This window comes from Rhipicephalus microplus, chromosome 8 (genome assembly GCF_043290135.1).
Source record: "Rhipicephalus microplus isolate Deutch F79 chromosome 8, USDA_Rmic, whole genome shotgun sequence".
NCBI lineage: Eukaryota > Metazoa > Arthropoda > Arachnida > Ixodida > Ixodidae > Rhipicephalus > Rhipicephalus microplus.
This window is the reverse complement of record NC_134707.1, coordinates 45,665,325-45,692,348: the sequence shown is the minus strand read 5'-3', so window position 1 is coordinate 45,692,348 and position 27,024 is coordinate 45,665,325. Positions and strand designations below refer to the sequence as shown.

The window sequence follows — 27,024 nt, the reverse complement described above, 5'->3', positions numbered from 1 at the left end:
GGGATAGAATGTGGTAGGGTAGCTGTTGGTTGTTATTCCGAATGCATCTTTCTCCGATTTTTTTCCTGCCATTCCACACTAGCTAGTCAATAGGCTATTCTTCGTAACTCATCTATACAAAATTCAAGAAGTATTTTATCTAACTCGTTAACTCTACAATGTTGCCCGTTTCAGAAGACTGGTACAAGTAACCGCAGCAGTGGTTGCATTGCTTTTTGATTAGTTAAAACTAGCAATGTTTTTTTCGTCATGCACGTAACCAGAAAGGTTTCAAGTGTTCTTGCCAGTAGCTCACAATGCAGCCATATATGTTCTCAAGCAGTCCGTCGAAGTTTTGTAGCGGTTCCCTTCATGATTATTCTGACAAATATGGAGAAATATGATATCGGCCTGTGTGAGCAAGCTATTATACAAGCTAGCATCAGCTTGCTGGCAAAATAACTTACACTGCGCTGTGTAAAAAAAAATGTACATATTATTTCTTTAATACGTCGCATAGATCTGCTTTGAACTAATCATATTTGTGTATTAACGCTGTTTTTTGAGTGAACCGCTTCAGGTATAGTATTGTTAGTGTGCCTTCATGGTAATATTGTATTGCACTATTTTTAGTGCAAATGTGGAGATGAACAGCAAAGTAATTGAAAAGTTTGAAAATGGAATGCACAAAAACGAGGAGCAATCACTCTCGCTTTCGAACAGTAAGCTTAAAAACGCTTACTGCTGCACTGTGCTTGAGAAACAATTAGAGTATCACCACGAATTATATATCCTGACATGCACTGTATCAATCAATAAGACTTCTTAGGAAGACAAAATTCAGAACAAATAAGGTAATTTTCCACGTTGATCTGAACCTTCAACTACAGTGGCCATGTCCGCACGAACAAATGTACTAAATAACAAATATTAGACGTTGTGGTATGTTTAAAATTACCACATTACAGATAAAAAAGTGCAATGTGGTAGTTATTACAAGGTGAGTGAGAAAGTTGGTTGATACGTTTTTTATTGTGGAAACTGATTGTTCTGTGCCGTCACCCAGAGGATTCTTAGATTTCGGTGTTTGAAACATTCTTGATAGATGACGGAGTTATGGTTGGCAATAGGGTTTGTTAATACAGTCACCTCGACAGCACCATCCATGTGGCAATCCTTTTATTGGTTGCCTCATCTGCAGAGAAAAACAATTTTAATGCATCGGAAAACATAAAAAAACCTATAGCCTTTTTTATGAAACAAAATTTAATTTGACCGCTTTGAAAACGAACACAACTTTCAGTGAATGTAACGCTTTTGTTATCCGAGTCATTTTGTACGGCAGTTTTCAGTATGGCGAAAGGATGAAGACTGGTCAAGCAATTTGCTTATTCTCTAAATAAGAAGGTTAGATAAATTTGAAATGCACACAACGGTTTGAAAAAGCACGCTGAATACGCAGAGAGCGCTGCTATAGTCTGATTCACAGTCACTTTCATGTGAAAACGAAACAATTATAAATAAAATTTGATGTAAAAGAACCCAGATATGATCGCAGGACTCAAGCGATTCTCGTTCGTTCGCAGTATGGTCGGCTTTGCCCTAGAAGCATGTGGTTGTGCCTTCAGTGTAGTGTAGTTGATATGTTATTACGTACCGTACTTGTCATAATGGTGCCCATGCCAAGTACAAAAATGATTGAAAGGTAACAGAAACATAAGAAAACATCGTGACAACAAGTGATTATCGAAAGGGGGACAGAGCGGAAATCTTTCTAAAGCGTTTACTATGGGCTTCACCACCACACCATAAACGTTCAAACAGAATATAAACGGTTAGAACTTGCATAATGAGTGAGCAAGTACAAGCATTAGGGCAAATATCTTGGTGCGAAACGAAGATAATCTTTATTAAATCGCCATTAGGTAGTAAAACGAATATGACCGACGTACGCGGAGCTAATAAAGATAGAAGAAGCGAGTAGTTAGCCACGCATAAGCCCCACTGCCTCAGAATCACTCATTTAAGATAAGAACTTGGAAAACATGGTGACATGGAAGAGATAAAGTGACTGAAAACGCACGTGTGAACACATGTCTACATTTTCAAACACGGTCTCGTAAAGCCATATTCATGGTCAAGCATTCACCGTTTTTACGGCTTATGGCATATGAAAGCAGAGCTCCAGTAATACCAATACATAAATACTATAATTGCTGCCAAATATGCGTGAAAAGTAGAAAAATCAACTCTGATGCACCCTCCGTATTAGCTTTAAATGTGAAATGTGTCCGTATAAGATTTAGATGTGAGACATTCCTTAGCGAACTTCCGCGACCTTATGGTCCATCCATCCATCCATCCATCCATCCATCCATCCATCCATCCATCCATCCATCCATCCATCCATCCATCCATCCATCCATCCATCCATCCATCCATCCATCCATCCATCCATCCATCCATCCATCCATCCATCCATCCATCCATCCATCCATTCAGCAACCCAAGAATTTCGGCGTGATGCGCCTTTAAGCTTACTAGCAGCGAGCCAGTTATGTTCACTATTTACTGTTCGCGGTAGTCGGAGCTCGACGGCTTCAGCGTGTTCCTGTTGTCACTAGCATTATAAGACTTAGGGCACAGAGAGCGCGCTTTATACGTCGGTGCTCCACGCGTTGCGATCGGCGCACACTTATTCTCTGATGTGGGCGGTTTGGTCGTCGTTTGCTTTCACCACTACTTTCCGCTGAAGTTACAAGGTGCACGAAAGTTTCTCTGCTCGCAGCTGCGGCAGCGATTGCGAAAGAAGCGGGCTTCTCACGCAACGTTGTAACAAATGTGATAGTTACTTGTTTGTGCTATGGAGGCGAAATGTTGTAGGCCCGTGTGCTCAGATTTGGGTGCATGTTAAAGAACCCCAGGTGGTCAAAATTTCCGGAGCCCTCCATTACGGCGTCTCTCATAATCATATAGTGGTTTTGGGACGTTAAACCCCACGAATCAGTCATCAATTGTTTGATCTGATTCTGTACACACTTGTGTTTCAGTTTCGTATGTCTTTCGTTGTGTTTCAACAGAGTAATTTAAGCCTCAAGCTTTGACAGTTATTGGTCCCTCTTCATCCTGTGTAATTTAGGTTTATGCGTTTTTTGTGCTTGACGAGCACGCTGCAAGTTTTGAGCTAATTGCACTTCACGTGACATCACATTAGCTCGCTAATTGCATTCTTTCCTTCTTTCTTAGGCCGAAACAGTGCTCAATAAACGCTCAAATGCATTGCTTAAGAGACGTCACACTTTCGTGCTGTGCTGATCACTATGACCGACGAACCAGTAAGGTTTTTACTATCAACACCTGTGCGACAGAAAAAAAAAATTGTTAAAAGCACGTATTATTTACGAATGTTGCATTCTTAAGTGACATAGTTACACAATTCCTCTTGAAAAAACATACATGCGTAAGAATACTCTTCAATACCTCCACAACAACAACGTACCTTATGTTAGTGACAGAATTCTGCTGTATAACCTCACCCCAAGAAGGAACAAAATATTATCAATTATGGCACGGTGTATCACTTTCGCAATATCTCCAATCATTGTTAGGGTTTAACGAGCTGAAACTACGATGTGATCATGAGAAACACCGTGATCGAAGGCTCCGGAAAATTCGACTACTTGGGATTCTTTAACGTGCACCTAAATATAATAAAGTGGCTTCAAGAATTTTTAGCTCCATTGAAAATGCGGCCCCCACGGCCGCGATTCCGTCCCGCAACCTGCGGGTTAGCAGCCGAGTGCCTAAGCTACTAGAACACCATGGTGGGTGATGTGCCACATCCGAATGCAATATATTGTTACGAGGTACGTCAAAGCAGCCGACCCCACCCTGATTTCGCCGCCTTGCATTAGTAAAAGCACACCTAAATGTCAATTGCACCGTCATCTTGCCTTACGCTATCCAAATACCATGTCGTTGAGAAGATACAAATCCGCAACCTTTGTCTATATTACTGCAGCCGTATATCCGAATAGCGTTCGTGTATCAACAGTCCTTACGTGCGTGTCAACTGAAAAGGGGCAATCAGCTGTGTGGTGGACCTCAAGGTCCGCCGGCTGCAAGGCCGTCGTGCAGGCACATGAGAGACGGCACGTTCGAAAGGAATGCTCTTTAATGAAACAATGAGAAGGGGGCTTCGTGCCCTCTAGCGACCGACTGCTCGTGAGGAGCACGCGAGATTATGGTTCTGAAAAGCTTATTTACTTACCTTGCACGAACTTGAAGGCCTACTGCTATAAAGGCCAGCATACCAAGTGCCATTTTGGTTGCAGTAGTAGTAACATCTCGGCAGAATACTTTCCTGCATCGAATAGATTAGTGTAATATTACTATTTCTCTTGGGCCTATGCTGGATGTTTGCATTTTTTGTCAGGTTTGCGTAATTTTGTAGTATAGGTTCATGTGCACTAGCAATTTCTGTTTCCTGGCACCTAGAATGCAAGGAAATCAGAAGTCATGCTTGCACATGAAGCAAATGCCGAAGAAGTGAACTTTTTTTTAAATTTTCGCTAATATATATGTGTCTATAAATTATTGAAAAAAAAGGAGCTCCATAAGAATAAAATAGTCCGGTAATGGTAGAGATATATTTATAAAATTATATAGTCGATGAGTATTATATTCACCTGCTAAATAAATTGCTTTTTCGAAAGGTGCCAGATGAACATTAAATCACGTGGATGCACTGGCATCGGGGGTTTTGTATTTTCGAAATTAGACGCAAACCTTATTACTACCATCGGGAAATCGCTGCTGAGCTCTGTAAGTGCCATGCATGAAATGGAAAGATTATTGAAAGGCGTGAGCCTGTCACTTTCCAGCGCGAACACCTTTCGTTTTTCAATTTTATGGTTAAACAGAGAAAACTTGTGCAAGTTTTCCTAAAGTGCTGTCAGATCATGTTTATTTCTTCAGTGGCGTTGTGTGCAGTTGTACGCATCAGCTTCGGAGGCACGTCACACACCTCGTGTTTCTTTGAATGGCTTCAAAAGCAGCATGCACATTTGTGCAGGCTTCCTTGGTGAGCAGCCAGCGCTTATTCAACTTTATTGTGCTACCTTTTTCCGAAGAGAAGATCCTTGGTTCATGGCTCTACGGGTCGCAGGCCAGCAAAGCGACGTGGGCATTGCTAATTTTTCTAAAGACGACCGGACTACGCGACCGCTTATGAGCGTGCAATGGACAAGGTCACATCTACACACACGTTGCCCTTCACTCTCTCTCTTCTCCTTTCTCTTCTCCTTTAATCCCCTCGCCCCTTCTCCCAGTGCAGGGTAGCAAACCGGACGTGTGTCTGGTTGGCCTCCCTGCCTTTCATTTCTTTCCTTTCTCTTCCTCATCCTATTGTGGTACATGTTATCGCAAAGGAAAACACCGAAAAAAAAAACACTACCGTGTTCTACGTTCGCTCTAAAAGCCGCATTTCAGGAGCAATCTCAAGAGATTTTTTTATTTGCTCTCTGAAATAAGCACAAGCTAAAAACAAGCTGTGCGTAGTACTCAGGCCTGATACCTCATTATTTTTGCGCTAAGAATATAGTTTCGTGGTAGGAGAATGCTATTGCATTGAAGTAAAGGCTAATCACCACAAATTGCTGAAACTCACATAAACAGCACATTGCGCCATTTTCTTTCTCGGAGTTTAATAGTCAATGTCTTGAAATTATCGCATGTGAATTTCACCCCTTTGTCTACGGTGGATTATAATTCGTGCCCGAAGGGTTTTGCAAAGAAGCCCATAGTTGCGAATGGCAGCTAAGATTACGTCGTGCATGCTGTCAGCAAAAATACATGCTTTGCAGTGATGAGGTGATTGCTTGATATTTTGCTAGTGGTTATCACTTTCCTCGACTGTTATCGGACTGCATATTCACTCATTTGATAACTTATGAAATAAAACACGTCACACAGTGCATGTCTACGTTATCATTATGATGTAAAAATTTGTCTTATTGGCAATTTTGTATTGCGTATATGAGAGGAGAATCGTAGCAGGAACGTGAGCATCATGTAATTAACACCTTATTTTGCAGCCCGCACTAACAGTTAGAATGCAAGCGTTCGAAGAGCCTTCACGCCCTGTGGAAACAAATATTTTTTTTTTCTGGAATGCTTCTTCGTGTTTTGCTGAGGAAGAAATTCATCAACAATTCTAGCTGTATTATTATACGGCTCATTAAACTATAAACACTAAATTATTAGAACGCGTAAATGTATTCTCTGTAAGGGAGCAAGATCAATGCTGCTGCGTTTGCGCGAGCAAGGCGAGCGCGAAGATGAGAAAAACGAAAGCAGATCAAGAACAGCCGGCCCAGCGTACGGACGTTGTCTCAGTCCAAATTATTACAATGGCGCAATCGACAGAATTCTTAAAATACACTGAAAAGAATTTCACAGGCTATCATATTGTAGTAAATGAGGCTGAAGATACAATAGTATAGGCATAGTTACTACCACACATACGATAATAATCCATACTGAACTCACATCTTGTTTGCTACCCTGACATGTGCGGAGAGGTTAAAGAGCACGAAGATAGCAAAGGTAAGAGAAATGACACAAAATCACAAGTGCGCTTAAGGGAGGACGATAGGCAGTCGCTGAGACATGTTGATTGCAGGCACTTCATTGGCGTTTCAGTCGCCTTCTGCGCTCTCGAAGCACCTCTATAATATCTTGTCCGCAGTAAATGGTTGGGAGTCCAGCTGGCATCGCTATCTGTTATCGAAAGACTGCAGCCACAAAGGAAGAATTCGATGGTCTTTTCGCTTCCGCACGAATCACCTGTAATGCTGTCCGCCACAACTAATGGTCCACACAACTAATGGTCACATAACAGCGTCACATTGCTGGCTGGGAAACTTACATACACATTTTGGCTGTCTACCAGCTTCCAAAGCTATCGCCTACATACATTTGATTCTTCGCTCGAGAGGTAGCTGCCATCGTAAATTTTTCTTCCAGCTTTACAGTACTATATTATGGCCTATGACCTTGAGTACAAAACTAATATAGACGGATGTTTTATGCTGCTTTGAGTACTTTTTCCTAAATTATCACCATTGGAGGTGGTTGAAATATACTTAAACCATTGTTTATTTATATATAAAAGATGAGACAGAAGCTTTCATGTCATAAAAATCATAGGTGCTCGTATTGCAAAAAGTATGTTGATTTCATATTTTATGGGTGAACTTACTCCTGTGTGCTCCTTCTCTGGGCAACGAAGTAGCGCTCCTGGGTGCATTTCTTGATCCTCTCCGGGTGCTGCATATGAAATACATTATATACTTCTGAACGATTTTGGAAGTTTACTTTAAAAAATAATGTACCAACAGCACACCAATAGTTACGCAGCGTAAGCACTCTTTGTTTGGCCGCAATCTGTACTCAAAATAATGTAGCTATATTGAGCGCTGCATAATGAGTGACTGAATCTCTCTCTCTCTCTCTCTGTCTATATATATATATATATATATATATAATAAAGTGTGTGTAGGTGAATTATTTTAGATTTTAGGCTCCTGATAAGTCGGAGGAGTTGGTAAATACAGCAAGTAATTTGGTCAGAAAGCCCCCTGGCTTTCATCCCTCTGCACATAAATCAGCCCAGACTGATGACGTCTCAGTTAAGATTTATCGGCCAAATCGCTGATTACTTTCACCAGTGTAACACAAATGAAGTGATTTATTTCAAAGTATGTTTTTATTGTTGTAAATGTCAATCGCCTGCTGCTACAGTTGTACAGGTTTGCCTGTTTGCGTTTTGTCGGGTCGCCTTAGACAATTCCCATATTGTTTTACTCAAACAAACAAAGAAAGACTTTATATATTGACAACGTTAATTCCGCCATCGAAATGAACCTGTTTTGGAGCATATATAGGTTCGTATTAGGGTTCACTAATCATGTAAATGCAATCAATTGCTTATTTCTGGCGTATAAGCGACTGATTATTGTGCATATAAACGACTGATTAATGAATTACTTTTTGCTGTTGGAGCGTGCACTTACAATGTTACCAGCCACAAACGTCGAGTATCAGCAAATTTATGGGAACGAGTTCATATGTGGGTTCCATGGAATCTCTTCACACAGAGAAGTTTGATGTCTATTTATTAGAGCGCCTTCCCGTCAATTCGAACTCTGCTTAATTCAAACAATTTTAGAGTTCTCTTAGAGTTAGATTGACCTAGTTTTTACTGTATTACGAACGCCACGGCATCTAGTTTTTTTTTCATTTCAGCTTGAAACATTCGCTTCCTTACTTGGCTTGTAGATCAGACGGCACGTTCCCTTGTGGCAGATGCCAGCGGGACCAGCTTGTAGTTCTTTGGAATCTGGGTGCTGTAAGGTGGAAATAATCTTGCTTAGTCCGACGACCAAACTTGGCTATCAAAGTGACAACGTCTTTGCAGTGCAGAATGCTGATGAATTTTGTGTGGTTAGTCTTGTTTAACGTTATAATGCGGAGCCTTTCTTAGCAAACTTCGGCGATATTGAGCGTATCTATCTATCTATCTATCTATCTATCTATCTATCTATCTATCTATCTATCTATCTATCTATCTATCTATCTATCTATCTATCTATCTATCTATCTATCTATCTATCTATCTATCTATCTATCTATCTATCTATCTATCTATCTATCTATCTATCTATCTATCTATCTATCTATCTATCTATCTATCTATCTATCTATCTATCTATCTATCTATCTATCTATCTATCTATCTATCTATCTATCTATCTATCTATCTATCTATCTATCTATCTATCTATCTATCTATCTAGCCGCTTTCGTTTGGGTGCTCTCGTGGTAACCCCTTTAACTTGGCCTAAATCAAAACAAGCATTAGAGTGTCAGATGGTTTGACGAATACGACTCCCTGATGAAGGCATGAATATTGTCGCAATCCCGTCGCGTACGTCGTGAAGCACTTGCTCATTTTCTTTGCATTCTCAATTTTCGTTCTCTTCAGTTTCCTTTTGAATTTTATTTTTCGTCAATTTTCCAAATTCTTGAATCGATTCCAATCAGCGGGCCACCTACAGAAATACTGAATGCACATTTTTGACAATGACCTCCCCAATAAAAACACTCTCTTCGGACCCCATCCGGTATCGCTTACCTTCGATATTTTGGCGCTTAAAAGTACGCCGCTTTCTTCTCCCTCTGATCGTAACGGCCTTCTTGTTGTGCGACCCATTCATAGGTGTTCGGGAACAGACGTCGCCGTTATTATCGGCAACTCTTTGTGGCAGACGGACGTGGTGACCGTCTGCGGGCTACGAAGCTTTAAGCTCTTTGATTTCTTCGCGTCTGATGCGGCCACCACTTTTTGCAGCACACCGCTCCGACTTCGTGTTTTTCTTTCTTCTTTTTTTTCTTTTTCCACTCTCTTAGAACAAATTTTGAATCACTACCACCTGGCTTGAAGGGAAGCGAGGACAACACTCCTCTGCCTTATAGTTTTTTTTTTTTGATTTTCAGACGGCGACTATCAACAGAGACGCGCGCCACCACCAGGAGTTGACGTCATCCCTAACCCCTTTAAAACTAACACGCCAAGGATGACGCGGCGCCTTTGAAAAAGATAGGTCCTCCTATTGAAACGTCCGCCAGCCAGTCTGATGCACTTACACTGTTCATCTTATGATTATCCCACTATATTACATTGGTTTTGCAAGTAATTATTGCTGAATCACATATTCAATGCTACACACACAGGATGATTTGTATGGTGACACACAAGTCGTTTTTTTTTCTGAGAGACTGCATTTTTTCAAAATGGACTGAACTTGCAGTCCTTCAACTCTTACAACATGTCACACACAGCTTTGTGTTTAGGTAAAGAAATCTATTCGACCAAAAATAATAGATTGCTGATATGAGCTCCACAGACCATAAAATCATTCCATGATAGGTCAAGGGAAGGAGTCTGAGTTGAAGTGTGCAAATATCTATGCCATTTTTTATGATTCTTTAGGAATCATGTTTAAAAGGGCATGTAATTCTTAGTCACCGTTCGCCTAGAAATGATATGTAAGCTCGGTTTATGTGTTCACTACGTTTTATTGATACGTAAGGTGAGTAGCGTCCTTACCAAACATGGTGTTCCATCGTCGTAGGGCATAATGACACTTCGAGAGCCCTTTGTGCACGTGTAATTACATGAGGTAGCGAATCCTGGCTGTGAATAGAAATTTGTGAAGTGCCTTGTTATATCTCATAAATATCATTACCGACATTTTAATAAATATGCTGCACTAGGTGTGTCGACATTCACGTGAATAGTGAATTACTGAAAAACGTGGGTGTGCTACTGTAAAAATAAAGCAACCATCGCAAAGACATTGCATTTTTAAATAAAAAGCATGACCCTCTAGTTTAGCCGTATATACAAAGCAATGGATGCAATAACAATAGATAGGATTATACAAAGTAAGACTGGCAGGTCACACAAAAGACTGTATGCGCTGGAGCGAGTAAAATGGCCGTTGCGCTATATGTCCGTTTGAGGCAAAAATATGTATTTTTGATTACAGCAGACCTGCCTTTGGTCCAAATGGGAGCACTGAAGGCTTCTTACGAGTCTAGAATATTCAATTTAAAAAGCAGTCTCCGTTCATTGTTCTGGATTGAAGAAAATTGTCCTTTCAACCGAAAGAGAAAAACTGAAATACAAAGTCAGTGCTCTTTTCAAACATCCAGAATGATTGAGCGTAGAAAATCTGAACTTGTTGGGCTTGCCTCAAAGCCAAAATATGTGGCATAAGGAGCTGCTCGCTGCCGAATATTCAATCATCGGGGCAGCACTTAGACAGCCATGTTATATTTCGTTTGAACAATGAGGAATCTCATAATGCCTGAACATGAAGCACAGAAAGCTGTCGCAATATATTGTAGCCAAAATGGCTAGTTCCGAGTGGTGCAGGAGGATTCTATGAATTCCTGCGAAAGCGTGACATAAAGTAGCTCGTCACCCCTCACTCCTGTGATGTTTATTGAAGAGCCAACATGTGTAGCATGCGAAAATTATCGCACGGTACAGATTCTCTCGCCCGAAATACAGAAATATGTCCCGCCGCGGTGGTCTAGCGGCTAAGGTACTCGGCAACTCACCCGCAGGTCGCGGGATTGTATCGCAGCTGCAGCGGTTGCATTTTCGAAAGACGCGAAAATGCTATAGGCCCTTGTGCTCAGATTCGGGTGCACGTTAAAGAACCTCAGGTGGTCTACATTTCCCGAGCCCTCCACTACGGCATCTCTAATATTTCAATGGTGGCTTCGGGACGTGAAACTCTTCATATAAATGAAAATACGGAAAGACAACCACAGTTTCCCAAAATAATCAAAGCACATGAGCCCCAACGTGCGTGTGGTGTTGTCGTCTCTAGTCCCTGTTCCGTCCTGCACCCTCCTCTTTCCATTCACAACGAAGAGTTTTGCACGTCCAACTACTGCATAGCCAAAGTTATAATAACTCTTTTCATTGTGCTACCCACAGTGCAAATCATGTAAAGTACTGAGCATGGCCAGTTTTTACAAGTAGGCTATTCATCTGCATCTCATTGAAATCACATGCACCGAGAAAACCAGGAAGACCAATTTAACAGCGAAGCTGAAGCGCATATCGTTACTTGTCACACAGTAGCCTAAAACCAACATCATCATAAACAAGTATGTATCACTGTACTGCCTACTAGTAAACATTCATTATCACAATATGTCAGAGATAATGAATTATTGCGAGTCTCAACACTCACCACTGGTGCACTAATAATAAAGCCACGTATGGGGCTGTGTGCATTATGTTTTTATCACCGCATATATCATAATACTTACCCAGCACCTGGAGTAACATGTCAGACAAGAAGCAAAAGATCTGTAGCTCTTAGTTAAATAATTTGTCTGTCTCTCTGTCTCTCTCTAATAATGAAGTAGGAAACAGTGAGCCCAACAAATGGCTCCCTTGTAATGACGGCCAGCCGAAGATTCCGAAAAAAACGCACGAGAAAAAAACAAAGGAACGGAAAAGAGAACAGCACCTGCTGGAAAATACGAACCAAAAGAAAGCTAACGACGATGTACCTGTGCATCTATGAGGGGGGCGAACATTCAATTTCAGCGCGAGTTTTGTCTCTTTAGCTTGAACAACAGTGAAGTATCTGCGATCATCTACGTTGGAAGGTCGGAAGAACCTAGCATCACCTTGCGAAATACTAGCAACAATGTGGAAGCATCCTATAACCTCAATCTACTAACTAAGTTTAGAGACAACCTGAAAGCAACCTATATACTCATTGAACTAGCTGAGGCTAGATACAACCTGGAAGCAACCTATCTCTACAATCGACTAGCTAAGGATTAGAGACAACCTAGAAGCAACCTATAAACTCAATCTACTGGATAAGACTTAAGAGACAACCAGATTGATTTTCATAATCGCTCAGTTTCGATTTTTCACAACTTGCGTGACGTTATTTAGGCTACGATATTTTGCTATTATTGTTTTCAATAGCATGACTTGTGGTTCTAATTGTAGTAGGCTGTTATTATGTCTCATGACTAATGTATCGGCTGCCATTGCAGTCTAGGATTACAATAAATTCACCCCAATGTCACAGTAAATGAATGCCGATGTCTTGTTTTGTTTTCTCACATGGTTCATGGTTCACACTCCTTCATTGCTTGCGGTAATGAAGGCCTATGTCAAGCAAGGAATAATATTGGTTAAGGTATTTATTGTATTTGCGCCAATTTTCTTTCATGATACTATTGTGCGGAAAACAACGATATGAAATCCCAGTAGTGGAGGCTGCATTTCGATGGACGTAAAAAAGCTTGAGACCCGCTTATGTTAAAAATTTGCCATAAATTCAAAATTTCCGCAGGCTTTCACTTCGCTCTCCTATATATTCATATTTGGATTTGGAATGTAAAACACCAACAACTAGATAATTCTCCCTCTGCTTCGACATCCAACATATTATGTTAAATTATGGGATCAGCTGTTGGTCTCTTGTCAAATAATTGTTCTTGTAACAAAATACTAGCATCATTCCTGTATTTTTTCTTCACTGCACCAGATTAAGGCTCATTTAGGATCTTATTGTTAGCAGTAGTATATTTAGGATATCGTACGAGTGTTCCCTTTATTCTAGTAAATTTTTCTCCTGTATTCCTCTTGTTCGAATAGCCCTTCGACAGCACAAATTTTCTGTATGAATGAATTAGGCCTACATAAATGATAAACTGACGCCTACAACTTCCTTAACGCTATATCTTTTTGCATCACAAGCATTTACATTAACGAAGGCATATGAGTTTTTGTAATCAAGGGATCTTCAGAAAGTTCCTTATTTCTCAGATATGCGAACATTTATAGTTGAACACTACAACTATAAAAATTCACCAAAATATGTACGGTTTGTACTTAGGCTCGTGAAAATATTTTCTATTGCATACGATCATGCTCATTTCACAACAATGATGATTTTAGCAGTATTGTTTGCTTAATGTCGACACCCAACAGTGCACTCAATCGTTGATGTTGTTACGGTCATTTTTAGCGAACATTAAAGGAATCACGCAATTGCGTATGTTTGAGGGCCATCAATTACCTGACTTCACCAGCGACGGCCAGCGACGCCAGTGACCTTCTACTGGCCAGCTACGGCCAGTAAAAGGTCACAGGATCTTTCCTTTTGTTTTAAAGGCACGCATGATGGGTTAATCGTCGCTACATTTTCTATTACCTTCGCACTTTAGTGCGCGTCCCAGTCTCTAAGGCTAGGATAGCCAAACAGGCATGTTCCTCATTATTGAGCGTGCCTTTTCTATTGTTTTCATTCACTCCATCATTTACCTGATTGCCGTACATCCCACCTTTGTGGCAGTGTGCTATTATATGAGAAAGAACATCACTTCATATTTTTTGCTATTTCAGGACAATATGAAAGTATACTTACACTCCGATAAATCCCATCACATGGTAATGGAGCTGCGAAACAACATATATACAAAAACATTTAGCAGAAGTTTTAAGACCGTAAAACTTATTAAAAAATGGGGGTGCAGTGTGGCCTTCTAGGTGTTGTTTTTAAATAATTATGATGTCGGCAGTTTGTGGATGACAACAAGATGTTTCAGTTCACTGAAGCACACCTCTTTGTCCGATTGTTTGAAATTTAAGCTATATACCAGTCAAATTGTTACTATAGGATGCCTTTTCAAACATTCTCAAGTAATTAGATTCTTAGCGATTTCACGAACGACGAACACTAGAGGCTTCTCTCTCATGCTTCAGAATATGTCTAAACCAGAAGGACATGTGCAACAACAGCTAGTGAAGTGACCATGGATGAAGGTATTGTAAGTTCAAACATTTTGTTGTAAAGCGAGAAAAATGTCAGCAATTTGTACGCACCGCGTAAACACGGCTTAAGAAAAGTGAGTGCTAAAAAGAAACTACTAAGTGTTAAATTCTCAAAGAACTAATGATTTGATTCGTTTCCTTCAGTGCACTTTCCTAGATTGAACTCATCTTGTTAGATAGTGCAGCGATTGCATCTAAAACACACAGGAACTTTGAAAGAGCTCTAAAAATGACAACTATGTCTATCTAGCGATAAATATATCATGCCTTTTCGGAGGCGTTGATCAAGCAAACAGCAAACGCTAGACAATGTGCTGCGATCTGTGAGGCATTGTGAGACTATTTACGGCCTCCGAGATGGCGAACACGCAGTGTGTATTTCGAAGGCCATGCGACTATAGCTTAAGTTCGTAAACCGGTATGTACCATTCGCACGCATCGCGCATATGTGTGTGTGTCCATGCAATCAGTGAGACATTGTGAAAAATGTGCCAAGACTACAGCAGAGCGTCGTTGTAGCAGAAGGAAGTGGCGACACTGCACAGTCACTGATTTAGCATAGATACGTCGCGCTTGCGCGGGCGCGCACGCGCGCGCGTGTGTGTGTGTGTATGTGTTCAACAATACATATAATAAATATGCAGTTAGAGGTTAAAGGGCGTTCTAGGGGCCAGATTTCGCTATCGCGTTCAACTAACTCCTAAAGGCGAAGTTTAAGGGTCCCGCAAATTTTTGTTTATTGGTTTTAAAACCATGATACTCGGGGTACGGGCTGAGTGCTTTCATTTAAAACTTTTTTTCCCAATGATGCATGCATGCATGATTGTCGGGCTGTCACATGAACTCTGGAGCCTCCGGCCAAAGTTTAGGCTCCTTGCTGAACGCCCAGCAATCTTGGATTGGTTGCTTTGTGCATATTTTCTAAAGATTGTAGATTAAAAAGAAAATAATACACTTGTCTGAGGTCCATTTTCAGTACTTATTTGTCAGGTGGTGTGTTTCTTTTCTGGAAAGTACACACATACGCAATTCTATAGAACCTTGTGTGTCTTAGGCTACACTGTAAATGTGACTCTATGCAAAAGAAGGCCTCTAGGAGATCATCGTCTTTTGACGGTAATTGCGGGAAAGCACGCAAACACGTGGCCAATTTTCTTCGAGCTTGCTAATTCATAATAGCACGGATTTGGGCAAAGCTACCTTTCTGTGAGTGTTTGCTGTGAGCGTGATAACACGACGTAAAATGTATAGCAGAAAAGCAGCCAGGGTCACTGAAGTGCTCCGCACCTGAATCAGTACCTTCCCTTCAGTTCAGAGTCATACTTGCGTGGAAAATTTCTTGGCTTATTTGCTAAAATGTACAAAGTTGTACGGTGTAATGCAGTAAGAAGAATGAATATTTCAGGCACCGGGGCATTTAGACAAGCTAACCAAAGTGTCTTTCTGATCTTCGCTACAAGGGACAGGAGGGTGAAATGAAAATTTACTTCGTTCAAAAGAGTGGAGATGAGACACTCACCGGGTTTTGCTATGCAAGTTCCATGCAGGCAATATCCAACATTCCAAGGGAACAACTTGCACAAGAAAAAAAAGATATATTGATATTATTTTACATACAACTATGCACTTGATTCAGACTGCCTACTTATTTTCTGTTCTAGTTCTCTGCCCTCTTCGAATATTTTGCAATATTATGTTGTTCTTAAAATAGCCTCCAAAGTAAGAACATTTGAATTTACGACAAACTGCCTTTCCTTTATCAGAACGTGATGAACGCCCCTGATCATTTTGGTCAACTGAAAAACCTCCGAGAAAGCAGGTTTTGTTTAGTGAAACTGCATGCTAACATCCTGTGGCCCCGACTTTCACTTTTGCCGTAAGCAACACGGCATTAACACACAAACTGGCTCCATTTTCATGCATTATTTCCTACACGCGCATTTCCCCAGTTGTGGTAAATTGATATTGCTGAGTGAGAAAAGCCGCAGAAATGGGTCTTAAGAGGACCTCATTTTCTTTAGTGCCTTTTTACTGCGTAGTAAATGAAGCTATAAAGTTTGAGTGATATACTGATACGTTGAGAATTGAGCACACTAATTATACAACAGATGGGAAAACGCCAATACATACCTTAATACACTATACACATATAATGGCAATAAAGTACAGGAACTTATCATTCACACATGAAAAAACGTAACGTAGGAACAAAACTTTTATGAAACTTTATATTGAGAAAAATATGACATTTTCACTTTCTAGCAATGTTGAATTCTCTAACTTATAGTCTGCTCTATCGCATGATTTGAGTAGTCTTAAAGTATTATTACATACCAATGATTAGACATATTTAGTTTGAAATTGTGTAACACTATACTTAAGGAGTAAGGGAGGTATAATCGTATCAATTTATGGGTATGCTGGCAAGATCTGCGAATAATGCGTGGTTGCGGGCCGCACTGAAGTGATATACACGTAACAGTGGTTTCATAAGTTTTGTCTACGTTATTAGTGTAGCACTTTTCAATGCTGTTTTTCAGTATCGCCCAGATATGGTACATTAGTGACGACACGTTGAATTCTTCATAATGGAAAACAGTTTATTGAAATAAATTGTCCCCATTCTAGACACCCATGATAAATGTCACGCATGAAAATTGCTTAGTAAGCTGTATTTATGAAATGTTTTTTTTTTACAAATCTCTGTGAAAAATTAAAGCATACAGCACAATACCCGCTCCATAATTAGAGGTGTAGCACTGCATGTATTTTGACATGACAATATTTTTCGCGGATATATAAAAGTTGACGTTGATCAGTCCCTGCAATTGATGTTTTTTTTTGTAACACAAGTTCTTCGAATGTTACCGCTTGCTCTATAAAAAATAATTTGTCTGCAACAATATTACAATAGTGAGAGGAATAGTTGTCTACGTTACAGAACATTTTAGGGAGCACAACAATTACATAATGATTAGCGTATAGTTTAGCACCTCTAAATAGCCAGTTTTGTTAATTGTAACAGACGTTGATAGTGATAAATCTGTCCAGCGCTGCTCAGATAATATGGTTGCTATGTGCCTTCCTCGGCACAACATTGCACAGTGACAAATTTAGCATAAATTCAAACTGATGCGTTCGCTGCAGCCTACTTGAACGTCATGAGACGTATTGATATTCTCGTTATTTATGATTTATGCATAGACCAAAGATGCATTTTCTGAAATAAAAATATTGAAAATAACCTACCATATTGGGAATCGCTGCAATGCGATCAAATGTCTATTATTACTAACATTGTAATTTCCGAGAAAAAATTGCTCCTGCCTTCCAAAGAGAATCATGAGGAAGTGTGAAAGCATTTCATGCGCCAGGACTGCATGGCGTAGTAACTTTAATGGCATAAAATTATGACGGGACGAGGATTTGTACCGCAACCATTTATTTACACATTCATCAGCCAGCGAACGCTCGACAGCGAGGGGCGCACTTCACTCCGTTTATATATAAAGGCACGAGCGAGCGTACGGAAGAGCGGTGCGCAGGGAGGAGAGAAAGCGAACGGCAACAGAAGGAGCGGCGAAGCACTGCACCTGTCATTGTACCTGACGGCCATAATATCAGCGTCTTATCAACACAAACACTACACAAACGCTGGCAGCACAAATTCTACAAACGTGTTACAAACACACTCCGTTGAGGCGGTGGCAAGTCGCGTTCAAGTCAAGCAGGGGGGCGCTCCGATTGCCACAGGAGAGGATAAGCACGCGCGCCCGCTGCTGTTGCTATGGGAGAGGGCGGTGGACAGATCCCGACGGACGCCTGACATAGTCCGACTAAGAAATGCATTCCCATTAATTATTCATTTAGTATTTCACGTTTTTTTGTACGCTCACACATGTTATTCCCATACGTTTTGCTTTACAAGCCAACCTAATTCGAAAATTTATACTTACGTATAAACCTGCAAACCTCTTACCCAATACTTCGCATTTAGTGCGAGTTTTAGCATTCATTCTGACAAAAACAAGGACAAGGACAAGACCACATAGCTGTAGTTTTCCAACCTGTGCAGGGAATTCCCACTCCCGGTTGTTTTATTTTAGAATACCTTAAAAGCATGGCCATTATTCCAAATGACAGCGTGGTAAAGTGAACGTGATCTACTCACGCGACATGGTGTGCCGTCCGGGTGGGTACCGTACCATATGTTCCATCCGTGCCAGTAGAAGTAGTGACAAAAAGGCTTCACCCCGACCTAATCAGTCAATTCAACCCATATGAAAGATCAGTTTACAAGAAATGCGTAAATCACAACAGTTGACTCTTTCAGTCTGGAGCTGCGAAGAAATGTATAATAATGCGTCAAATTTACGTCTCATCAAGAGACAGTACGTTTTTTACGGCATGAAAAATAGTATCAATATACGTTTATATCGCTGTTTTATAGTACCTTTATGCAATCTTATTATATCAAATATAAAAGATATTGTGCAAAGTTTAATGTTATTACTTTTCAATATGGGCAATAGCATGGGCAACCATCCTGAATATTATAACTTGACTGCTCATAGTAAGCTATGCACAAAAACGCTTACTTGACTGTTAGTTCAGAGTCATTACTTAGCCGGAAAAAAGTATTTAGCAATTCTGGAAGGAGGACTTCACGCTGGTTATTCCCAAATGTTTTGAGGCGGTGACAAACAATGAATAAATAGTGTGTAAAATCGGTGACACATTTGACGAGAGCATCACTTTTCTTACTAGCAACTAATGAATAAATTGCGTTTCGTGCATACTCTTTTAGCTGTTGGCACCTAGTTATTTATAATGTTTTAGTGGTGAAGACAGAATCTTTGCTCGCGAAACAATAGTGCATTGATTCCCTTTTCGTGCCATTTATCTTTTAGTATGAACGCATACTTGAATATGTGGGGGAGTTCGTGTCATGCACAAACACTCGCACCCATGCACGAGTGTGTGTGCGTCTGTGGGTGCGTGCCTGCGCGTGCGTGTGCTTGTGTAAATTAACATTCAGGCCATTTAGGCAGGCCTACCACAAAAAGAAAAGCAGCTGTCAACACCAAGCAACTATGTAAACAAAACTCACGTTTGCAGCGGCGTGAAGATATTCAGGTGGCTGAAAGACACCCTTAGTCCACACCTGTCCAGTGGTTTCTGCAATAGAACATTACAAATATTTATCAAACCAGGCCATGACTTGGTGAGCGTTCTCACACATGCCCTGAACGTACACAGTGTAGTAAATATGAACACGACCATTATTGAGGTGGGTAGTTTATGAAAATGCACATGTAAGCAATTTTTAAAGGTCCTAACAGTTTCGAAACTTGCTGCTTAGGAGCCAATATGATAGGTTTCCTGTTCAAATTATATCTTATATGGTGCTTAGTTAGCATTCGAGGTAGTTCTCAACAGACAACGTATGCAAAGCTGTGCTCGCTTCTCTTTTGCTCAGTATACCAAAGTGTTGCCAGTATTTAGTGACACACAACTTCGTTGACTGGCACATGTGTGCATTCATGAAAAGTCAAGCTCAGCACTTTGATCTTCTAGAGAGCTTTGCGTATCAGCGAGTGCAAATACTCTTTGTTTAGAAGAGGTCATTGCATAGGCGTTAGTGAGTTCAAAGATGTCAGGGTGATGACACTGGCAGCAGGTAACCTGCAGTGGTTGCTGGTTCGAATGCAGCGCACACTTTTCATATCAGTCCACACAAGAGTATAGCAAACACCAGCTCGTAAACGCTGTGAATAAATTAGCTCAACTTTCTTGCTGGGGCACAGATAGTGATCGGCTCTTTGATGTAGATGCGTCATATATTGAAAGAACATGGATAGGTTTTGAGCAGCTTCTCAAATCAGTCCTAACAAAAATGCCCAGAGTGATCTCACGTGTGGCTGCTTTAGAATGGAAGAAAGCTGTTCAGAGGAAAACCGCCCCATTTTACTGGTTCCTCCTATGATTGAATAATACTTTCTCGGCGCCTTTCCTACAAAAAAAAAGCATGCTGTGACGAATAGCTGTGAACAATGAATAGCATCAAATTGCCAACACAGAGAAAGCCATAAGGCGGCTTTTTTGCGTCTCCAGCAGCGTTTAACTTGAAGGAGTTACAGAAATGAAAAGGTCACTTTTCTCGCGCTTACTTTTGTATATCTGAGATAAACTAGGCCGGAAATTGTAATTTTCATTCTAGTTTAGCTGCTCATGACTCAGATTCAAGTAGTTTTCTAAACGTGAAGGAATATGCGTTGATAAGAGTTGGGGAGGTTGAAAATAGTTGATAATATTTATTTAGCACATCTACAAGTCCTCTATAAAAATGCTGCGAAAAGAGAAGAACATTCGCAGTCATTGGAAAATCCTAATGGTTGACCAGAAAACTCTCTCAATTTCTGTTATAACATTTTCACCTTCTATCGAGGTCTGTCAGAGATTTTATGATGAAGCGACTGTAAGGCTAGTCAGGAGAAAGAAGATAGAACAGTCTCCTTTCAAATGCTTGCTCTGTTATTATCAACGTGACAGCGTAAAAAAACCTCAGTTGGTAGAAATCCAGGTAGCGGCATCGACGTCATAGTCAATAATAGAGACTGAAAAATTTCGTGGACAAAGATCAAAACCGACAGAGATCGGGGGAATATTCCATAGATTTTTAACTTCGCCTACTGAAGCCATCAACGATACCATACCTAAAATATTTCTCCGCAATGCATGGCGTTACACTGGTTTGTTGGCACTGAATGTTCCCTAAAATATTTACGCAAATCTACTATTCACTCAAATTTCTCCTTTACGTTAATTAACGGCTGCCACTGATAATTTGAGACAAACAGGTAATACGCTGTTTTGTACAGGTCGTGAAACAAAAATCCCAAAAATTATGTTAAACCGTAGCCTTCAATATTTTCTCTAATTTTAACAGGCTGACGCTTTTCGTCCCGTGTATATTACGCAGCAAGTTCTGCTTCGTAAACGTCAAAATTCCTCTCGTTACACGTAGTTATTACACAAAAATACATACCACTGACTGTCGCTAAAACCAATGCAATAAATCCAAGTATCTTCATAATCGATACGTGGAGTTGTTTGTCGGGGATGACGAATAGCATGCGCGAGGTATTGAGATTGCGTATGCATTACTTATATACTGCACAGCAACTGTACGACTTGTGTCTGTGCTGATTGACATAGACTATTTTCGATATTTTCCCGTGAACAATTCTACAAAGAGAGAATGACCGAACAAATGATATGTATATATTGTGCTATTGTTGAAGCGAAATAGCCGGGAAATGGGAGTGCTGCGTACACTCGTATGTCCTTGCCTTTGTCTACCCAGCCACAATTGTCATGCAGGAGTTCTGTCTGTAAATGCTGGACATGATTTTCACAAACTTTTCTATTCCCCAGTGAACTTTAAAAGAGAAGAAACGGTACAGAACGAAAGGCAGACAGGTCAATCAGTAGAGGATAACCAATTTACTACCTTAGAAATGAAAATGAAAGTGGGAACGTTGAAAAAAAAAGGAAGGGTGGAAAGAAGAAAAGAGAGAGAGATTGCACATAATATAGTACACACACACGCATGCCGTCAGTCACACGTTGATCCCGGTGGTGTAGTATGCAACATAACTGTCACAGCCGCTTTTCCAAGCCCGCTCATGCTGTTAATGCTGATTTCGAACGTGCTTTCTGCTTGAGGTGTGGCACTGCAAGTTTCAAGCAGCTTGTCGTTCCTGACCTAACTTTGCGATTTGTTGTTGTAACTGAAACAATGCACAATAAACTCTGAGGTACCTCTTCAAAGACACGTTTCGCTTTTCTGTTATATCAATTCCTATATAAGATCAGACGAGTTTTTTTTTTGCAATCGGCCCAGTAATGCTTTTATTTGATGCTGTAACAGTGAAACTGTAGTTCCTGCAGCACGCAGGATCACAGACAGTCAAGAACACCAACATAGACATGCTGTTCTGATAGCTAACATTAGTTTTTTGGGAATATTTAAATTTGATTTTTCAAATAAGTAGATGTGGTCTGTATGCAGCTATTTTCATCCATATTTCTGTCTACTGACGCAGTAATCCAGCCCGACAACCCACTGTTTATGATGCGTACAAGTGGGCTTCTTAGTGGTGTTATGGTGCCGCTGTGGTGGGAAGCTTACAACGCTTTGAGTACTTCCAGCCTGCTGCGCGGGAACAATGGCCGAAACTCTCCCACTTATTGTGACGTGCGTGCAAGTCATACAAACAAAATATACAAAATTCAATGCTTAGGCCGGATATTATAGGTGCCGATTCACGCCTACACGGAAATAAGATAACTTCGACAATTGTACTTTCAGTTTAATATTTGAACGCTCTACCGCTTCCTTCCGTGGCCCCTGTTGTTTATGTCTTTGTGCATTTTTCATGGGTGCGCAACAGTTAGTTTTGTCATAGAAAGAAAATGAGATGCCTAATGGAGCGCTATCAAAGTCGAATCAGAGCTACAACCAGCACTGACGTGATTAAGTCATAACGCCAATTTCATAGGAGTACATATGTAATGTATGTTGCATTGTTATTAAAATCGTTAGCCTGCACGACCAGCGCAATTGAAATTACACCGGCATTATGCCTCTATACGGTATCTTTTTTTTCAAAACAGTTTCACACATGTTGGGGTTTGATGGTAGAACACCCGACTGCAGTGCGGAATGCCTTGCGTTCATTGCTGCAGGGGTAATTATTTTTTTCAATTTCGCGGTATTTCTAAGCAAGCTGCAGGCAATTTGGTTGTTTCGTTTCTTTTTCTTAATCCATCCACTACCTAGTAGGTTTCAACAGAACTTGTTTGCATTACAATCTGCCTTGTACCTACCAGTATCCGAAAAGTAACGTCTTTGTAATTACCGTCACAGAACACAGGGGTATGGTACTGGCCTCACAGACGATTCTAACCAAACTGGTGGACATGGCTGAAAAGGCTGCTATAGCACTCGCCACCTACACGAGCGAGTGTCCCATCGCGGTATTCACTAACTTACGCACAGTGGCCCGAAACTACTTGTGATTAAGGTACTAAAATGCGTGGACACTCCTCCCAGCTCTAAACATGTTTGTGAGGGTTCTGGGTTACGAAGGTCCCGAGGGAAATAAAGGGGTACACATCATGGCCCACGAATGCGTCAACCGGGCATCCACGCACAAGATACGACGCTGCTCCCACTCAACCACACAAGCAGACGCAAATAATACGTACCACTAACGTATGAGGCATTATAATGAACATTATCGGCTCAACAGCAGGTCATACCCTCCGCCACATTCAACACTCAGAAAAGAAGGCATCGGCTATAAACGCTTTCAAGCAACGCATTCACCCACGGCGTACTATTGCACCATATGAGGCCGAAGTTGCATAACTACATCTGCCCACACTGAAATGTGGCAGACACTCTGCCACAACTGTCACTACAGTGCAAAATAAGCGTCCCATGGCTACAAGCCCTCGCGAGAGATGCGAACTGTAACCTACTGAGTGAAGCGTGAAAGAAGGCGAATATCTCAGCCGGACCATATCGACAGCTTCAGCTAGTCGCTCGAGCCCGGTGGGGGGTACGAGTCAGAGGGTTCCAGGAATAAGGGACCCTTCCACCTTCACTCACAAGCTTTACACAATAAATGATTTCTCTCTCTCTCTCTTTCTCTTCTGAAAAAAAGAACAAGAGATAGACTTTTAGATTTTCGAGCTTCAGGCTTTTAGCGAAAAGCTAGAGGTCAGGCAGCTATTTCTTGTTCTGAGAGAAAAAAAAATGTCGTGGTCACGTGTTTTGGTATCCTAAGGCAACCGAAATGTTGCCGAGTCAAATTCTGGGACAACCAGTGCCTAAGTAAGGAAACACTACCGCAGTGGCAGGAAACAAAGCTTTGCGCCACGTAAGCATCGCTTCTTTCTGCATTGCCACTTGTAATTGCGGGGCTATGTTTGCCGAATAGCGCAATCAGTGTACTCGGCCATACGCTTTCGGGATACGATCACGTGCGTTCACCTGTTAACACGCGGCTCGCCTTGTCCGTGATGAAAACTTGCACCCCATTCACGGCTTAACAAGGACAACTCTGCGCAGTGCACGAACAGTTTATGATAGAACACAATATTCAAAGTCTCGCGCAAATGATTAGCACCCCTGAAAGAGACAGCTGCTTGCGGCTATCGCATACTTCGTCGTGGATATGTTTGTGTCGTGTATTGATACATCAAGCTGTATGTTCACGCCACTAATATTCGCAACTACTCGCTCAACGGAAGGGGCTTTAGAAATAAAGAGAGGTGTAAATGTAACAGAGGGTGAAGTCGCCAGGCATCCGCGTATATAGTGATCTGCTGAGTACTCGCAAAAAGGGCGGCTGGCACGCATTGTAATTTTGTTGTACAGAAACCCAACAGATGCCTTCCAGAACAACTTGCCTCTGAATTTTCTAACGACCCTAAGGTAAGCAGAATCATACAGCCTGAAAAAAAAAGAACACCGACGAAAAGTGCGCGGTGCGATGTACGGAGGAACTGGAAAACCACGGAGCAGAAAACGAACGCACTCCGACAGAAAGGTGCGGAGTAAAAGGCGTCATATCAGCCGTGTACACTGGACACAATGGCGGCTTTATCATCGTTTTGCGTCGCCGCATGTTGTGGGGCGGCGGTTTGTACGTTTACGAAAATCTTGTAGCAATCCGTGGAAAACTCGAGGAATGACAACCCCCATTCTTTAAGTCGCATTGTCAGCTGCACATGTACTCCAGCGGTTATTGATGCCTTGGAGTTTGTATAGAACAACTCGACGTCTATATATCGTGCCACAAAGGGAGGATTTTCAATGCTGAGTGAAATTGGGCCAAGCGATACAGAAAAGACATTGTTTTTTTTTTTTGAAGCTCTTTGTAGGCTTTGGCAACTAGCGTCACCGCTTACCTTCGCGTCGGTGTACAATTGACAGAGAGCGGCGGTCCAGCTATTCAGAGAAGACATGAATATGTCGATCCAGTCATTCGGGGCAGGACACGGAAGTAACAACTGAAAAAGCAGCACTCGGGAGGGGTGGGGTGAGGTGGGTCAACGCTTTTTCTATTTCATCAATGCCATTCAGATGCGCCCAATTGAGCCATTCACCCCCTTTCTTCTAGCCCTTTCCCACTCTCCTCCATCGTTTAACTTTCGCGTTTGCTTTGCTGTCATGGCGGAGAGAGCCCCCTCATGCTGTTGTGCCTTACGACGAAAATCACACGAAGTAAGTTTTCGTTTAGTTGTGTGCAGATCCGTGGGGCGGTGTCTTGCATTCCGTGTGTTCACTATGTCGATGGTCATGCTGGCTCTGTAAAAGATTCATTGTTTTGAGATAGCACGTCACCATTCGTGGTGCTATGCGGACAACCAATGGGGAAGTGTCATTGCAACGCTTATAGATGCGCTCCGCCGTGATGCGGTGACGGCGTTGTTTCGAGCCACAAAAAAAAGGAGCACGAAGGAACATATTTGACACGCGTCCGACATTCTACTGGCAGACACGTCTATCGCATTTCTGGGGGAAAGAGCTCGGAAGAACGTGTGGCGCAAGCAGCGTGATCCCTCATGGAGCGTCGCATCACGACCATTTTCTTAACTAAGGTAAACCGACGGCTCCAGTGGATAAGCGCGCGTTTGCACTGGCGTTGAAAGAAATAAAGGATGCATTGGGTAGAGGGTTTCGCACTGCGGAGAAGCTGTTGTCACTGCGCGACGGCCGCTTCTCTATTTAGAGCATCACAAGTACATGAGACTGCTCTTTTTGCACACCCTAATGAGTTTCTGGTGAGAGAGTTATCATGCAACCGCATTTACTTGCTCTACTGAAGAGCGGGAACGTATAAGCTAAGTTGGGCTGTTTAGACTTTGTATAGATACAGTTGAACTACCATACCTAATCAAAACCGGCTTCGGAAAGAAAAATGTTTCATTGTCTATCGGAAGGTTGCATTTTATAACTGACACACGTTTGAAACATGTATGCACCACTGTCATGAATATCAGCTATTTGAATTGTTCACTCTGTTTACTTCTAAAGCTAATTTTTTGCGAAGGAAGTTGGGACAGGCATGAACTGTCAACTACGGGATGGACGGGAGTTAAAACAGCTCCAAGTGTAAGAAACAGCACATAGAAGGCAGGAGGTGTGGAGTCCAGGTTTGTGGGTAACTCTGCCGACCGGCTGATGGACATGGCAGGGTAGCATTAAGTGTTTGTGTAGCCGCCTGTTTTTAGATAGGCAACAGCCTGGACCTGCCGAGGTTGGAGGCGTGCAAGTAACTGAAAAAACGTCAAATACTGTTGGCCATTCTCGACAAATGAATAAGGTTTGATGCCACAATACTTAAGCACGGCATCTCGCAGTAAGAGCGAGGGCTCCAGGTAAAGTAAGTGGGCCCACGGTTGAGGTCACGCGGAAGATAGTACTCCAGTGAATCGAACGTGAATTCCCGGAGAGAGATGCTGGGCTTAAGCCCACTGCGAACTCCTGCAACTAAAACTTTAGGTGAAAGGGTAAGAATGGT

The 27,024-nt window shown here is 41.5% G+C and overlaps 1 protein-coding gene across 1 annotated transcript; it reads right to left on the bottom strand.

Annotated features, from left to right (window-relative positions):
- Positions 1-992: 992 nt before the first annotated feature.
- Positions 993-21,624, bottom strand: LOC119165801 (uncharacterized). Its single transcript, XM_075871681.1, has 10 exons — positions 21,474-21,624; positions 19,536-19,603; positions 18,597-18,683; positions 15,945-15,999; positions 14,019-14,050; positions 10,151-10,237; positions 8,309-8,387; positions 7,241-7,308; positions 4,250-4,342; positions 993-1,174 (listed from the first exon to the last, which is right to left on the bottom strand). The coding sequence occupies exons 1-10, from the start codon at positions 21,559-21,561 to the stop codon at positions 1,094-1,096; spliced, it is 738 nt and encodes a 245-aa protein (XP_075727796.1). The 5' UTR covers positions 21,562-21,624; the 3' UTR covers positions 993-1,093.
- Between the last annotated feature and the right edge of the window lie 5,400 nt (positions 21,625-27,024).